Raw genomic sequence first — 17,197 nt, 5'->3', positions numbered from 1 at the left:
TGTACACTTAAGATTTATGCATTTTACCATATGTAATTTATATTTCCCCAAATGCTCTTTCTTAAATGAATTGCTACATAATCTATCTTGTGACTTCAGTACTGTGGGAGAACCAACCAATAGTAAGCATTGGCTTTTCGCTTTATCACTCAGAAGAACTCACTGACATTTCCTGTCAGTGGCTAATCAGACAAAAGCATATAGAATGGACATGAAGATAAAGCAAAATAGCGAAGAAAAATGATGCACAATCCTGTTGAAGGGAGAGTAAACTAAGGTGACCAGAAGAGAGAGATTCATCGAGTCCAGTGATTGATGTACAGTGAGCTCGTGTTAAAGTAGAACGCCACTCCAAATGTGGACTTTGCTGAGGACTTCAACTTTGAGGTTACCAATCTCTGTCATTATCATGGTGTCTGGTAAGTTTGATGCTGTGACATTTTTATCGAAAAATAAGCTGTCTTTCCTTTTTTTTTTTTCTGCTTTATCTCCCCAAAGCCCCCCTGTACATAGTTGTATATCTTAGTTGCAGGTCCTTCTAGCTGTGGGATGTGGGATGCCGCCTCAACGTGGCCTGACTAGCGGTGCCTTGTCCGCGCCCAGGATCCGAACCCTGGGCCGCCTTGGTGGAGCATGCGAACGTAACCACTCGGCCACGGAGCCAGCCCCCTAAGCTATCTTTCAATAGTGACAGGATACTCTTGATCTACTCATAAGATGTTTTATGATTTGTCCTAGTAGCAGTGATAAATTTGTTCATTATCCAGCAAATCTTCTGATTTACCTTAATCCAATGGTGCACTGACTAGTTGACTGAGTCCAGAATTATATTGGGGGCTCTGGAATGGAGTGAAACTAAACTTGCGTGACTAGACAAAATGCAGAGTTTTCCCCAAGTTTTTTAGTTTGTATTTTTATTGTCTCACTTGAATTTTTGGACCTTAATATTTATTGATGTGTAATTTTTTTCCCTCTTTTGATATTTCTAATATTTCTGGCACTGAAATTTCTATTTGTGGTTTTAAAATTTTAAAATAGAGGCAAGAAACTTACGGGTACAATTTGTTTCTAAAAATGAGGATCAGGAAACATAAGAATATATAAACAATACATAATTAATCTAAGGCAATGATCTCAAGCTCCCGGCAGAACTCTTTGTACAAATGGAATCTTATCCAAAAGCATAAACACGTAGAAGTGAGTGGAGCGGCTTTAATCAGAGCAGGCTCAGGCAGCCAGAAACAAACTTGAATTCTCTCTGTCTTTCCTTGCAATGATCCCAAAGGAATTTCACAACATTCTGAGAAACGTTGGCTTCCACATTTCCATATTATGTCTGGTTAAGGGAGAAGAGAACCAGTTCTTAGAAGCATGAAAGAGGGGGCTCTAGGGCCAGGAAAAGCTGAAAGAAATCTGGAGTCAAGGGAGGGAGGAACATTTGGGGTGAACGCAAAAGAAAGTGAATAGCGGATTTTGACACAAGAAAAGGGCTAGGGAAATATTTAGAAGTGTCAGGAAACAGATGGCAATAAAATGGTATAATTGAAGAGAGTTTAATTAAAACAATGTAATTGACGTCATTACCTGTTTAAAGGAAGGAAACCATAGATTGTCTCATGTATTTGATAAAATTAAGCATCCATTTGTTATAAAAATATTTTTGTGTTTTTTTTCATATTTTAAGACTTACTTTTTTTTAGAGTGGTTTTATGGTCACAGCAAAATTGAAAGGAAGGTACAGAAATTTCCCCTATACCACCTAACCTCACATATGCATAGCATCTCCCCCATTATAAACATCCCCCACCAGAGTGTACACGTGTTATAATTGATGGACCTACACTGAAGCATAATTATTACCCAAAGTTTATAGTTTACATCGGGTTCATTCTTGGCATTGTACATTCTGTGTTTTAACAAATGTATAATGACATATATCCATCATTATAGTGTCACACAGAATAGTTTCACTGCCCTAAAAATCCTCTGGATTCTGTCTATTCATCCCTCCCTCCCCTCTAAGACCTGGCAACCACTGATTTTTTCAGTATCTTCATAATTTTTCCGTTTTCAGAATGTTATATAGTAGCAATTTTATAGTGTGTAGCCTTTTCAGATTGGCTTCTTTCACTTAGCAATGTGTATTTAAATTTTCTCTGTGTCCTTTCACGGCTTGAGAGCTCATTTCTCTTTAGCACCTAATAATATTCCATAGTTTGGATGTACCACATTTATTTAGCCATTCACCTACTGAAGGACATCTTGGTTGCTTCCAAGTGTTGGCAATTATGAATAAAGCTGCTATAAACATCTGTGTACCGTTTTTTTGTGTGAACATAAGTTTTTAACTCCAGTGGATAAATACCACAGAGTGCTATTTCTGGAGCACATGGTAAGAGTATTTTTAGTTTTGTAAGAAACCACTGAACTGTGTTTCAAAGTAGCTGTACCATTTTGCATTCCCATCAGAAATCAATGAGAGTCCACGTTGCTTCACATCCTTCCCAGCATTTGGTACTATGGGTGTTCTGGATTTTGGCCATCCTTTGTATCATTGCCTTCATTCATTTCACTTGGATATAAATATAAAAATAAATAAATATAATTGAATACATTATTGCTATTATTATTTTTAACTAATTTCTATCTATTAGATCAACTGAGAATAGAAAAAGAGAAGTTTTTATTTTACCTTCACTTATTCATTCTCTAAGACTCTTGCTTTCTTTACGTAGATCCGAATTTCTGACCTATGTTATTTCCTTCTCCCTGAAGAACTTTTAACATTTCTTGCAAGGCACGTCTCCTGGAAACAATATCCCTCAGTTTTTGCTTGTATGAGAACATTTCTCCTTCCCTTTTGAAGGATAATTTCACAGGGTACAGGTTTCTAGAAGGCAGATTTTTTTCTATCAACATTTTAAATATTTCACCCCATTTTCTTCTTGCTTGCATGGTTTCTGAGAAGGGGTTGGATGTAATTTTTATCTTTGCTCCTCTATAAGTAAGATGTTTTGTTTCTCTGGCGTCTTTGAGTATTTTTCCTTTATTTTTGTTTTTCTGTAGTTTGAATATGATGTGCGTTGGTCTAGTTTTTGTTTGTTTGTTTGTTGGCATTTATCCTGATTAGTGCTCTCCAAGCTTCCTGGATCTTTGGTTTGGTATCTGATATTAATTGGGGAAATTCCTAGTAATTATTGTGTCAAATATTTCTTCTGTTCCTTTCTTTCTTTCATGTCCTTTTGATTTTCCCATCACATTAATGTTACACCTTTTGTAGTTGTCTCACAGTCCTTGGATGTCCTATTCTGTTTTTTTCAGTCTTTGTTCTTTTTGCTTTTCAGTTCTGGAGGTTTCTATTGATATATCCTGTAGCTCAGAGATTCTTTCCTCAGCATACACAGCTCATACACAGCTGGTGGGAATGCAAACTGGTGCAGCTACTATGTAAAACACTATGGATATTTCTCAAAAAATTAAAAATGGAAATACCCTCTGATTCAGCTGTTCTGCTTCTGGGTATTTATCCAAAGAATATGAAAACAGTAATTCAAAAAGATACATGCACTCCTATGTTCATTTCAGCATTATTCACAATAGCCAAGACTTAGAAGCAACCTAAATGCCTAAATGCCCATCAATGGACGAATGGATAAAGGAGATGTGAGATAGATATATATAGATACATCTATATATGTACACACACACAATGGAATACAACTTAGCAAAAAAAAAATGATGAAATCATGCCATTTGTGACAACATGGATGGACCTTGAGGGTATTATGCTAAGTGAAATAAGTCAGACAAAGAATTTTTTAAATAAACGGATGTTGAATTTTGTCAACAACTATTTCTGCATCTATTGAGATGAACACATGATTTTTATTCTTTATTTTGTTACCATGGTATATCACATTGATTGATTTGCAGATATTGAACCATCCTTGCATCCCTGGGGTAAATCTCACTTGATTATGGTGTATGATCCTTTTAATGTATTTTTGGACTCAATTTGCTAACATTTTGTTGAGGATTTTTGCATCTGTTGTCATCAGGGATATTGGCCTATAATTTTCTTTTTTTGTAGCGTCTTTGTCTGGTTTTGGTGTCAGGCTAATGCCGGCCTCATAGAATGAATTTGGAAGAATTCACTCCTCTTCAATTTTTTGGAATTGTTTGAGAAGTATTGATATTAACTCTTCTTTAAGTATTAATAGAATTCTCCTGTGATGTCGTCTGGTCCTGGACTTATGTTTGTTGGAAGTTTTTTGATTACTGATTCAATTTCATTACTAGTAATTAGTCTGTTCAGATTTTCCTATTTTTTCCTGATTCACTCTTGGAATGCTTTTAGGAATTTATCTAGTTCTTCTAGATTGTCCAATTTGTTGGTGTGTAATTGTTTGCAGTAATCTCTTATGATTCTTTGTATTCTGTGATATCAGTTGTAACTTTTTGCCTTTTATTTCTGATTTTATTTCTTTGAGCTCTCTCTTTTTCCTATCTTTTTCTTGAAGTTCTCACTGTGTTGCTCCATTCTTCTCCTAGGTTTGGTGAGCAACTTTATGATCGTTAGTTTGAGTTCTTTTTCTGGTAGATTGTTTACCTCCATTTTGTTTAGTTATTTATCTAGGTTTTGTCTTGTTCTTTCATTTGGAACAAATTCCTTTGTCTCCTCATTTTGGCTAACTCTCCGTGTTTGTTTCTATGTATTAGGTAGATCAGCTGTGTCTCCCAGGCTTGAAGGAGTGGCCTTATGTAGAAGGTGTCCTGTGGGGTCCAGTTGTGCAATTCCCCCTTGTTACCAGAGCCAGGTGCTCCAGGGTGTCCCATGTGGGCTGTACGTGCCTTCCTGTTGTGGCTGGGCCATGACTGCTGTGGGAGTACTGATGTACTGGGCTGGCCTGCAGTGTGGCTGGCTGCAAGGACTGGCCATGACAGCTTCAGGCTTCTGGTGGGTGGGGCAGGTCTCTGGTGCAGCTGGCTGTGAGGGCTGGCCAAGACTGTTGCAGGCCCTTTGTGTGCAGGGCTGGCCCCTTGGGGCAGGAGCCACTTTGGGAGGCACTCTGGTGCCGTCCAAGGCTGCCTTCCAGGTGTGGTGGGGTAGGCGGCCATTTTGGGGGACTGCTGGCTGCGGTGGACCCACAGAGGAATGCAAGGGTGGGATGAATGGTGTTAGTAAGGTAGACTAACCTTACTAACGGCACCAGGCAGTGCTGGGCCAGCTAGGTAAAAGGTGAGCAAAAAAAAACTCTGCCCACCAGTGCCTCTGTCCCTGGAAAAAGTTCCAACAGATCCCTGACCCTCTGGCACATGCCCTAAAATTAGTCAATGGGTCTCCTTCACGTGTGACCTAGGCACTTTTCAAACTGCTGCCTCTGCACAGGGTCTTGGAGAGAGTGAGTTTGTGCAAGTTCCCTTTAAGAGTGGAGTCTTGGTTACCTACAGCCCTCCAGCTCTCTTGGATGTAAGCCCTTTTGGTTTTCAAAGCCAGACATTATGGGGGCGTATCTTTCCAGTGCAAATCCCCTGGTCTGGGGAGCCCCCAGTGTGGGATTCAGACCCCTTGCTCCTCAAGGAGGACCTCTGCAAGTTGCGATATCTCTCTCACCTGTGGATAGTCACTCTGGAGGTGTGGGTCCCAACCAGACTGAATCTCCGCCCCCCACTCATCTCAATGTGGTTTTTTCTTTATATTTTTAGTTGCAGAAAATCTTTCCTGTCAGCCTTCAGCTTGTTCTCAGAGATAATTACTCTATACATAGTTGTAGTTTTGGTGTGTCCATGGGAGTAGGTGAGCTGAGGATCTTCCTACTCTGTCATCTTGATCCCAAGCCCAGGTAACTCTGCATTTTTTGAGGAACTGCCAAATTGTTTTCCAAAGCGTCTGCACCATTTTAAATTCTCACCAGCAATTTGTGAGGGTTTCGATTTCCCCATATCCTCACCAACAAGTGCTTTTATCTCTCTCTTAGATTATAGCCATCTGAGTGGGAGAGAAATGACATCTCATTGTGGTTTTTATTTGTTTTTCCCTAATGACTAATGACGTTGAGCATCTTTTCATGTGTTTATATGACATTCGTGCATCTCCTTTAAAGAGCTATGTATTTAGATAATTTACTTTTTTTGACCAATATTAAATTGGGTTATTTCTTTTTTATATTACTGAGTTATAAAGGCTCTTTATATACTTTAGACACAAGTGCCTTACCAAGTATGTGATTTACAAATATTTTCACCCATTCTGTGGTTTGTCTTTTGACTTTCTTGCTAACTTGTTTTGAAGCACAAAGTTTTCAATTTTAATGTACAATTTACTTTTTCTGTTGTCACTTGTGCTTTTGTGCATTATGTCTAAGGAGACTTGATCTAATGGAAAGTCAAAGATTTACCACTACCTTTTCCTCTAAGAGTTTTATACTTTAGCTCTTACATTTAGATCTATGATTAATTTTTGTAATAAAGGAGTCCTTTTTCATTCTTTTGTATGTGGATATCCAGTCTCTCCAGTACCATTTGTTGAAAAGACTATTTTTTTACCATTTAATAGTCTTGATACCTTTGTTGGAAATCGGTCGACCATAGACACATTGGTTTATATGTAGACTCTTAATTCTATTCCATCGATTTATATGTCTATCCCCATGTCAATACCACAATGTCCTGATAATGGGAGTAAGTCTTTAAATAAGCAAATGTGAGTCCTCCAACTTTGGTGTCTTTAAAGATTGTTTTGACCGTTCAGGGTCTCTTGCATTTCCTTATAAGTTTAGAATTAACTTGTCAAATTTTGCAAAAAACCAGCTGGGATTTTGATAGAGATTATGTTGAATCTGTAGATCAATTTGGAGAGTGTTGACCTCTTAACACTATTAAGTTTTCTGACTCCTGAACATGAATGTCTTTCCATTTATAAAAGATATTGTGCTTCAGTTCCAGATCACCACAATTAAGTGAATATTGCAATAAAGTGAGTCACACAAATTTTTTGGTTCCCAGTGCATATAAAAGTTATCTTTACACTATACTGGGGTCTACTAAGTGTGCAATAGCAGTATTTTGTTTAAAAAAATATATACATGTATACAATTACATACCTGAATTAAAAATTGCTTTATATTTATTTTATTTTTCTTCATTGCTAAAAAGTGCTAACTCTCATCTGAACCTTCAGCGAGTTGTAATCTTTTTGCTGATGGGAAGTCTTGCCTTGATACTGATTGCTGTTGACTGATCAGGGTGGTAGTTGCTGAAAGCTGGGGTGGCTGTTGCAATTTGTTAAAATAACACAACAATGAAGTTTGCTACATCAATCGATTCTTCCTTTCATGATATTTTTCCAAAATTTTTTACTAAGTATTTCATTCTTTTTGATGCTATGGTAAATGGAGTTTTTTTTTTAATTTCATTTTCAGATTGTTCATTGCAAGAATATAGAAACACGGTTTTTGTGCATTAGTCTCATTTCCTGGAAACTAGTTGAACTTGTTTATTAGTTCAAAAATTTTTAATGGATTCCGTAGGACTTTCGATGTAAAGATCATGTCATCTTCAAACAGAAATATTTTCACTTCTTTCTTTACAATCAAGATTGCCTTTCATTTTCTTTTCTTGCCTAATTGCCCTGAATGGAACTTCCAATAGTATATTGAATAGAAGTGGTGAGAGCAGACATCCTTGTCTTGTTCCTGATTTTAAGAGGAAAGCATCCAGTTTTTGATCAAGAATGATGTTAGATACGGGTTTTTCATAGATATAGTTGATCAGATTGAGGAGTTCTCTTCTATTCCTAGTTTGTTGAGTGTTTTTATTATGAAAGGTGTTGGATTTTGTCAAAGACCTTTTTTGCATCAATTGAGATGATCATGTGGTGGGATTTTTGTCTTTTATTCTATTGATGCAGTGTATTACATTGATTGATTTTCATCTGTTGAACCAACTTTGACTTCCTGGGATAAATCCCACTTAGTCACGATGTATAATCCTTTTAATATGCTACTGTGTTCAGTTTGTTAGTATTTTTTTAAGGATCTTTGCATCTATATTCATAAGGGATATTTGTCTTTAATTTTCTCTACTTGTGTTGTCTTTGTCTGGCTTTGCTATCAGGGTAATGCTGGCCTCAAAGAATGAGTTGGTAAGTCTTGTTTACTCTTCTATTTTTTGGAAGAATTTGAGAATATTTAAGGTTAAATCTTTGGTAGAATTCACCACTGAAACCATATGGGCCTGGGCTTTTCTTTGTGAGAAATTTGAAAATTACTAATTCAATGTTTTTACTTGTTATAGGTCTATGCAAGTTTACTATTTCTTCTTTAGTCAATTTCAGTAGTTTGCGTTTCTTCGAATTTGTCAATTTCATCTAGGTTATCTAATTTGTTGCCATATAATTGTTCATAGTATTCCTTTATAATTCTCTTTATTTCTGTAAAGTTGTGGTGATGTCCCTTCTTTGAGCCTCTTGAATCTAAATTTATCCTGTACCAAATTTGGAAAAATTTTAGCCACTATTTTATCAAATAATGCTCTGTTCTCTTTCTCTCTCTGGTACTTGAATACACACGTGTTACATTTTTTTATGTTGTCCCACCAGTTTCTGAGGCTCTGATTATTTATATTTAATCTTTTCTCTCTGTTATCGACTGGAGGATTTCTGTTTATCTATCTTTAAGCTGGGTAGCTCTTTATTTTTTCATATTCATTCTGCTAAATTAAGTTTATCCAGTAAATTTTAATTTCGGATTTTGTATTTTTTTATTTCTAGAATTCTCATTTCTTTTCTAAAATTGTGTTTTATATCTCTGCTGTGATACCCTAATGCTTTCTTTAGTACTGTCATATAATTCTTTGGGTACTTGAGCATAATTAAAATCCTTTAAGGCCTTTTGTCTGCTAATTATTACATTTAGATCATGTCAAGGACAGTCTCCATTGTCCTTTCTCTTGAGGTTATAAATTTTATCTTGACCATTGTTAATGATATATAGTAGAGGTTCTATTTCTGTTACATTTCTCTGGAGAGTATTGGTTAATTATTTTTGGCAGACAGTTAACTTGGATTAACATAAACTGCAAATTCTCTCTTCATTGCTTTGGGCAGCAACTCAAATTCCAGACCACTTCTCTTAGTCCTAAGCTTAGCTTCTTGGATTCTACCCTAAACATATTTAGGTTATGGGTTGGCTAAAGATTTGGGCAGAGTTCTTGCAAAGAATTTGGGGCTTCCTCTCTTTGACTCTGTATTTTCCAAAATTTATTTTCATATTTTCTAGTGATTTATGTTTTTCCAACCTTTGTCCTCTGGTTCTTCAGTCAGTAACACTGCAGGTTTTCTATTAGAGCTTAAGCATTTCACCTGGTGAAGACTTGGGCCTGCCCACAGGCCAAAGGTTTTGAAAATAGGAAATTCACTCAGTGCTATTTTCTTTTTCCAGTTGTTGACTCCCCTTCTCCATATACAGTCTCTTGATTGCTCTCCAGTGCATTCAAATAGTTGTTGTTCGTATTGTGTCCAGAGATGACAGTTGGTATGTATAGAAGTGTTGGTCCTTTAGAAGTTACTTGGCCATACACAAAAGCAGACCGGGTAGTCATTTAAATCTAAGACTTTTAGCTGCTCTGTAACTCAGTTTTAACTAAATTGCTTTTTCTTAGTGGTGTTGGGAAATACAGTCTTTGGAAAAATAATTTGCATATATTGTGATATTTTAAAGAATATGATCACTCAAGTCAATAGGATAGACTCAGAAGAGTTAACTTCTCACTGTTTTATTGTTTAAATTTTACATGTTATTTTATCATTATTTATTACCCCAAAGTGCTTTTTGTATCTTGGAGTGATGTCAATGATCCATATTCTGAAATTCTTCTCCCTTTCTCCTATCCTCTACATTTGTGCTTGTCACTGTAGTTTTCCAGTATGGAAAGTAGAGGATCAATGGGTGAATTGAACTCTGTTGTGTTCTCCTAATTTGACTAATTTTTTTTGAGAGCATAATTTATTGTTTTTTTTAAAAAAGTCCTCTTTTATTTTTTTAAACATCTTCAACAAATTTATTTTATAACTTACATTCAATAATTTCAACATCTGAATATCTGATTCATTCAATAATTCCAATCTCTGAAGTTCTGAATCTTATTCTTCTCTTTAGGAATGAGAAAGGGCAGCCAATAAAAGGGTGTGTCATCTCATTTTGTGGTTGCTTATTTCTTCCTGTGTTTTGTAATTTTGGAATGTGAGCTCATGATTATGTGGCTTTGAGTCTGAGAACTGGTTTGAATATAGAAACTTGGCGAAGGATCATGATTTTCCATTATGGTAACTGATCTAAGCCTTCACTCACTGCTATGGACTGAATGTTTGTATCCTCTCAAAATTTGTATGTTAAAACCCTAATCCCCAATGAGATGGTATTTGGAGATGGAGCCTTTGGAAGGTAGGTAGTTTACGAGGGAGGAGACCTCATGTTGGGATTAGGACCCTTATAAGAAGAGACACAAGGGAGCTTTCTTCCTCTCTCTGTCACCCTCTGCCCCTCCCATGTGAGGATACAATGAGAGGGCAGCTGTCTACAAGCCAGGAAGTAGGCTTTCACTAGACACCAGGTCTGCTGGTGCCTTGATCTTAGACTTCCCAGCCTCCAGAACTGTGAAAAATAAGTGTTTGTTGGGGCTGGCCTTGTGGCATAGTGGTTGAGTTCACACGCTCCACTTTGGTGGCCCAGGGTTCACAGGTTTGGATCCCGGGCGTGGACCTGCACACTGTTCATTATGCTATGCTGTGGCACATCCCACATATGAAATAGAGGAAGATTGGCAACAGATGTTAGCTCAGGGCCAATCTTCCTCACGAAAAAAATTAAAGTGTTTATTGTTTAAGCCATGCAGCAGTCTATGGGATTTTTGTTTCAGCAGACAAAACTGACTAAGGCACCACTTACCCTTGATTTGGTGATATAAGGAAAACCATGCCCTATTTGGCCGTCCTTCTGTCTCATCCTTAGTATTCGCTACCCTAAGAATACTGGGGTTTATTTAACTTTCACTACAAATCCTTCAGGTCAGAGTCTCTTAGTTGCCATTCTAGCCTTGTTGCTGTTTATGATAATTATATCTACCTTGCCTCTGACTGTTAAGTGCTGTTACCTTGTCTCTGGTATTACAGAATCCTATCATCTCCATTGTCACTAGGGAGCTCACTTCCATGACAACTTCTCTTACTCTCAATCCTGGCCTACAAAGGACAACACCCTTGAGCTTCTCAATGATGCCAGTGCTCTCTTCCCTCCTTGCCTTTTAGTAGTGCATTTATTATTTCTTTAGGCAAGCAAGCATCCTCTGGAAACTCTGGAGAATATGGTCAGCTTGTGGCTTCTCTGGATTATATCCATTCTAGCAATATTATCATATTGGATAAAAATTCAAGACCAAACTAACGCTTTAGATATCTTACCCTACAGTATACCAAGGCAATTCTGGCAATAATTTTCATATAGTGTAGGCTACCACTTGGTCCATGTCTCAGCCCACCAAATGAATGAACTCTTAGAGTCCTTTTTGATACCTCAGTCTACAGCACTGAATCCAGAATCTCTGTTTAGTGGACCCATATCAATAATTTTAGCCTAGTCTAATTTTATATTCCTCTTATCATTATTCCAGATCTTTAGTATCCATTCCCACACTTATTCTCCAGATTTATAACTGTATAAATTGGCAAAATCATATAATTCTTTTGATGTGTAGAGTACTTCCCGGTGAGTCACACTCTGTACCTCACTCTTGGGATCCTGCCAGGGTCTTTGTGTCTAGTTATAGGCATAGAAGCAAAGAGGAGTAAGGGTGGTAGGTCTTGAGGAGAACAGCAGTCTTTTAAGGTAACTACCTCAAGGGAAGAGATTATAATTTCTTCAGGCAAAGCAGGATTAACCTCTTCAGGCAGAGGGAGAAGGGCTGCTTCAATGGACAAAGAAGATTCAGCAGAATTTAGGGGTTTGATGCCTCCAACTTCATTGGAATCTGTCCATATATCCCCATTCTAATTTTCAAAATCCCATTCCTCCCTCATCAATACCTTCACTTTAATAGAAGATGCTCTGCAAGGTTTGGAATTCATCTTGTAATTCAGCCACTCACAGAATAAGGTCTGGTTTTACAGAAATCTCAGCCCTGCTGTTACAGGAGATATGTCTTTCAGAGCAGACATAGGAACTTTCTGGTCATTTATGCAGAGCTTGAGCTTGGAATTTGGAGCCCTGAACTCATTCTTCCCCCACCCCCTTTCTCCAGTGCAGTTAGGAGAAACCAGCCAATTTCATTATACTAAAATATTCTAAAGTAACAAATACATGGTCACTCCAGTGCAGTTAGGAGAAACCAGCCAATTTCATTACACTAAAATATTCTAAAGTATCAAATACATGGTCACCCAGAACTTCATAAGTATATGATTAGGAGTATCCAATGGTGATATTTTGCATATCTCTATTGCAACATCATGCCATGGACTATCAGTGTCCTCTTTACCACTAGAAATAGTAATTAGTGCTTTTAAACATAGCTAAATTAGAGAAACAATTCCAGAAAACCCTGAACTCAATTCATAAATCTCATCCATAAGATCCTCTTCCTCTGGACCTACTCATTTGGTACCACTCATGGTACCAAAATCCGTATCAGTCAGCATTCTATCATAGGAAATATGTATATGTACGCGTGTGTGTATGTGTGCATGGATGTATGTTTTTTCAAGGAATTGGCTTATGTAATTGTGGAAGCTGATAAGTTTGGAATTTCTAGGGCAGACCAGTAGGCTGGAAACTCTTGGGCAGGAGCTGATGCTGCAGTCTTGAGGCAGAATTTCTTCTTCCTTAGGGAAACCTCAGTTTTTACTCTTAGACCCTTTAACTGATTGGATGAGGCCCATCTACTTTATCAAAGATCATCTCTTTTACTTAAAGTCAACTTACTGTAAATGTTAACCATATCTACAAAATACCTTCACAGAAACACCTAGATTAGCATTTGATTGAGTGATTGGGTACTATAGCCTAGCCAAGTTGACACATAAAAACTAGCCATCACAGGAGGATATGCATTATTTTCTGGAGCATATGGGATTTTTACCAATGTAGACCATAAAATGGGCCATAACACAAGTCTCAATAAATTTAAGCTCATCTGGGTAATGAAAAAAATAAGGCTCTAGGTTTTTGAGATCAGCAAACTGTCTCATGGTGTCCTCCTCCCTTGCCATTTTTGGCCTGGGGGAATTTGCCTTACTGTTTTGCAAGTTCAGCGATGCATTCGAAACAGGGATTGTTATAGTTCATTCAACACTTCTATGTATTTTTTAGTGGGAGAGATTTAGACTATCTTTCCCACAATAGTTCTGGAAATGGAACTTGACTCCTGGGCCCTGCAGTGTAACCTCTTTCACTGATTAAAGATAGGTATGGCTGGCAAAAGACTAGGAGGGCCTGAGCTGTTACAGTAACATTAAATGAATCATTTATCCATAATTATGTAAAGAAATTTCGAAAACCTGATTTTACCTAGAAAACTTTTATGTAGTTATGGTACCACTTCTGATTTCTCTCGAATAAAGATTTTTATGATTTGTTGTGTGATGATTAATTAATTTAAGGAATTGAATTTTTTTGTGGTTATCTTACATGAAATCGGGAGAGTCTGCTCTATTTCAGTGAATAAAATTTCTTATTTTTTCTTTATATTTCTTCTCTAAATATTCTCTAGCTTCAGGTAATAATTCATGCCTGGTGACACAACTAGAAATTTAGAGCCAGATGATACCACCTTGTGAAGATAAAGTGCCCACTTACTTATTAGCCATTTCTGCAGGAGGGAGGGTTGGATCATTGGCATAAATATTTATGTGATCATTTGCCCTGTGCGCAATTGTAATAGACATCCCTCCACACACTAGCGCTTGAAGACCTTGCAAGAGTCTAGTTAGCCAATTTAATTCAATAACAAAAAAACCCTGTAGGTTTCTTAATAGTACAGAGCAATGTGCCAGGTACAACAGAGGCTACAAGGATGAAGAAAACCCACACCTGTCCTTAAGTGGTCTGCATAGTCTATTCTTTTTTTTTTTTTTTTTGAGGAAGATTAGCCCTCAGCTAACTGCTGCCAATCCTCCTCTTTTCGCTGAGGAAGACTGACCCTGAGCTAACATCCGTGCCCATCTTCCTCTACTTTCTATGTGGGATGCCTATCACAGCATGGCGTGCCAAACGGTGCCATGTGCGCACCCAGGATCTCAACCGACGAACCCCCAGGCCTCCAAGAAGTGGAACGTGCTCACTTAACCGCTGCGCCACTGGGCCAGCCCCTGCATAGTCTGTTCTTGGAGGTAGACGGGGATGCCATGAATTATAGGGGAGAATGAAATGAGTGCAGTAATACAAAATGGATGTGTTAGAGAGAGTAGCTTTTGAGTTGGCTCTGGAAGGATTCCAGAAGGCATAAATGATGGGGAAAAAGAGGCTCAGGAATCACTGTGGACTAAGGTAGAAGGTAGATGAAATGTTTGTCCAATGGAAGCAGTCTGTGGTGGCAGGACTTTAATATGCCTGCTGGGAAGTACACTAAGGAATACCTATACTCATGTATCAGAATGCTCGATAATGTTAATGTGTTATTTCTCTCTGATTTAATTTATATATTCAATACAATCACAATAAAACTATCAATGGAATATTTTTGTAAATGTTGACAACATGATTCTAAAATTTGTATGGAAGCAAGTAAAAAAACTACAAAAATATCTAGAAAGTTCTGGGGAATAAAAAAGAATGAAGAACAATGAGAAAGGACTTGTTTTATCAGACATAAATGCAAATACATAAATTACAATAGTGTGATAAATACATATGAATAGAAATTAGATCAATAAAATAAAACAGATTCATATGTGTATTGGACTTTGTTTTAAAGATAAAAGCAAAATCTTGAAAGAAATCAGGAAGCATGGAAATTGAATGAGTGCTATTGGATAATTGATTATCCACAATAAATAAAGACATACATACAAAGGAAGGAAGGAAGAAAGAGCAAGAAAGATCCTGTCATAGTGTAATCAAAATAGATTTCAGATAAAGTATCAAAATACAAAAATTAAAACTATGGAAATATTAGACAAAATATTGGTAAATGTTTTATAATCTTAGTGTAGAAGGATTTCCTAAGCAAGTTACAACACACAGAAGCATAAAGAAAAAGGTAGAAAGGTTTTACTAGTCAAAAACAAATTGTCGTAGTAAAGGCATAGGAGAAGTATGGTCTTGTGCCATTGGCTATTTGAGGTTTATTACTCTTAGAAGAGTGGAAGTGAGAAAAACAAGATAGGACAATGGAGGAAAGCTAAGCAAGAATCTGGATTCAGCTGGAGACTTTAGGCTGCTCCACTTAGAGCTTTGGGACATGAAATGCATCTCCTAGTTGGTTCCACCTTGAGAAAGACGTTATCTTTTAGCATCTCTGTATCAATCAGGCATTGGCTGTTAGCTGCTGGGGTGGGTGAGGAGAGGCAGTATGTATTTTCTGAGGTGAGGCAACTCCAATTCAGCTGAGGGTCATTCAGCAGAGAAAGGGGGCAGTTGTGAGCTCTTTTTTTTTTTTTTTAAAGGTTGGCACCTGAGCTAACTTCTGTTGCTAATCTTTTTTTTTCCTTCTCCCCAAAGCCCCCCAGTACATAGTTGTATATTCTAGTTGTGAGTGTCTCTGCTTGTAGTTGTGAGCTTTTAACAACCAGTATTCTCAGCAGTTGGGAGATGTGCATCTGCCTGGTAAAGGGGATCTTGGTGGGGTACCTGAAGCATACACTACAGCCCACTCTTTGCACCATTCACATCCACTTGTGTTTTGTTTGTTTGTCTTTACATTAAAGTTAACTCTATCCAGGCATAGCTTTTCCAGGATTATTTTTGGTTACTATTTCTGGGAAAACTTACAAAAGAAAGGTAAAGTGACAGTCTCTTCTGCTGTAATTTGTCCCAAGGCCATAACTGATGCTTTCTGATTCCCTCCCTTGGCTAGCAGTTCTACTTGTCTATGTGGCTTTCCTAGTGGGATGAGCACACGCTCAGCCCTGAGGGGTCTGAGGCTTGGTTATCAGGCCCTGTCACATTTACAGATTTTCAAATAAAACTGGGTATAGGAGTACAAAAAGGCATATTCTTCCCTGTCCCCATTATATAAAAGCAGGTCTATCACCTCAGGATAATCAGGGTCAATCTGCCCTGCAAAAAGGCAATTACTTTCTGTGCCTGCTGGTCTAGCAGGGAGCTGCTATATATGAACTCTTACTGTGTTTCCTGGAAGAAGTCTCTCCAGTCTGAGACCCAGTACCGTACCGTCACAGAATCTAAAACTACTGGGATTTAGAAGCCAAATTCCCCAAGGAATGATGGTGAGTGGGACCACTCCTACTTCTACTCTTTGTTTTTGGGCCCATGTAGTCTATCTACTGGGAAAACAAAGCCATTCTGAAGGGTGGTGCCTGTATGTTTATAGGGGATAATTTGCAAACTGTGCTTCAAGAGGACGTTTCAGTGCTCCATAGGCTAGCAACTTACGGATGAATCCATATGCCTCTGCTCCAGATCTTCTTGTCCCTAGTCTTCCAGTTTTGAATCTTCTGGGCTTCTGACCAAAAAGCCAAGCCATTTGCCACTGCCAATGAGTTCATCTATTTTCTTACTTGACGCTTTTTTTCCATAAAAAGTGAACTTACCTGATATACCACTGAAAACCTTGCCTAATGGTAGTGTGTTTTCTCACCACTCTCTTTCAGGCCCAGACATGAGTAGGGCTCTAGTGCAGCAACTGTCCTTTTAGGCTTGTACCCACATACTGAGGCAACCCATCTATAAACTAGGCTTGCGTTTTTGATTGCAGGGAACCTCCACTGCAGACTTAGATGTGAACTGAGGGAGAGATGTCAGTGCAAAAATGGTATATGAGGTGGGGGTTTGGACCATTTGTTCATTCAGGTTACTTGTGTCCTCTTGACTGTGAAACTTCTGTTTTATGATGGATTGCTGCTGGACGCACTTGACTTTATCATTTGTGGGTCTGACAGTGCCCAGTCTATGATAGTTTGCTCTAGTTGCATGATCACTTCATATGACATGATTAGATGGTCAGTCTTTACTAGGGTGCCATAGCA

At 37.9% G+C, this 17,197-nt stretch overlaps 1 protein-coding gene across 2 annotated transcripts in view; it reads left to right on the top strand.

The window, feature by feature from the left end:
- Positions 1 to 197: 197 nt before the first annotated feature.
- LOC124238448 (cell surface glycoprotein CD200 receptor 1-like) overlaps positions 198 to 17,197 on the top strand; it is a 32,597-nt gene continuing 15,597 nt past the window's right edge. For both annotated transcript variants that reach the window (XM_046659418.1, XM_046659417.1), the window contains exon 1: positions 198 to 419. In XM_046659418.1, the coding sequence (XP_046515374.1) occupies positions 356 to 419 (64 nt within the window). In that variant the 5' untranslated portion in view covers positions 198 to 355. The remainder of the gene's footprint in view (positions 420 to 17,197) is intronic.

This window comes from Equus quagga, chromosome 4 (genome assembly GCF_021613505.1).
Source record: "Equus quagga isolate Etosha38 chromosome 4, UCLA_HA_Equagga_1.0, whole genome shotgun sequence".
NCBI classification, from domain to species: Eukaryota; Metazoa; Chordata; class Mammalia; order Perissodactyla; family Equidae; genus Equus; species Equus quagga.
This window is presented reverse-complemented; position numbering and strand designations above follow the sequence as displayed.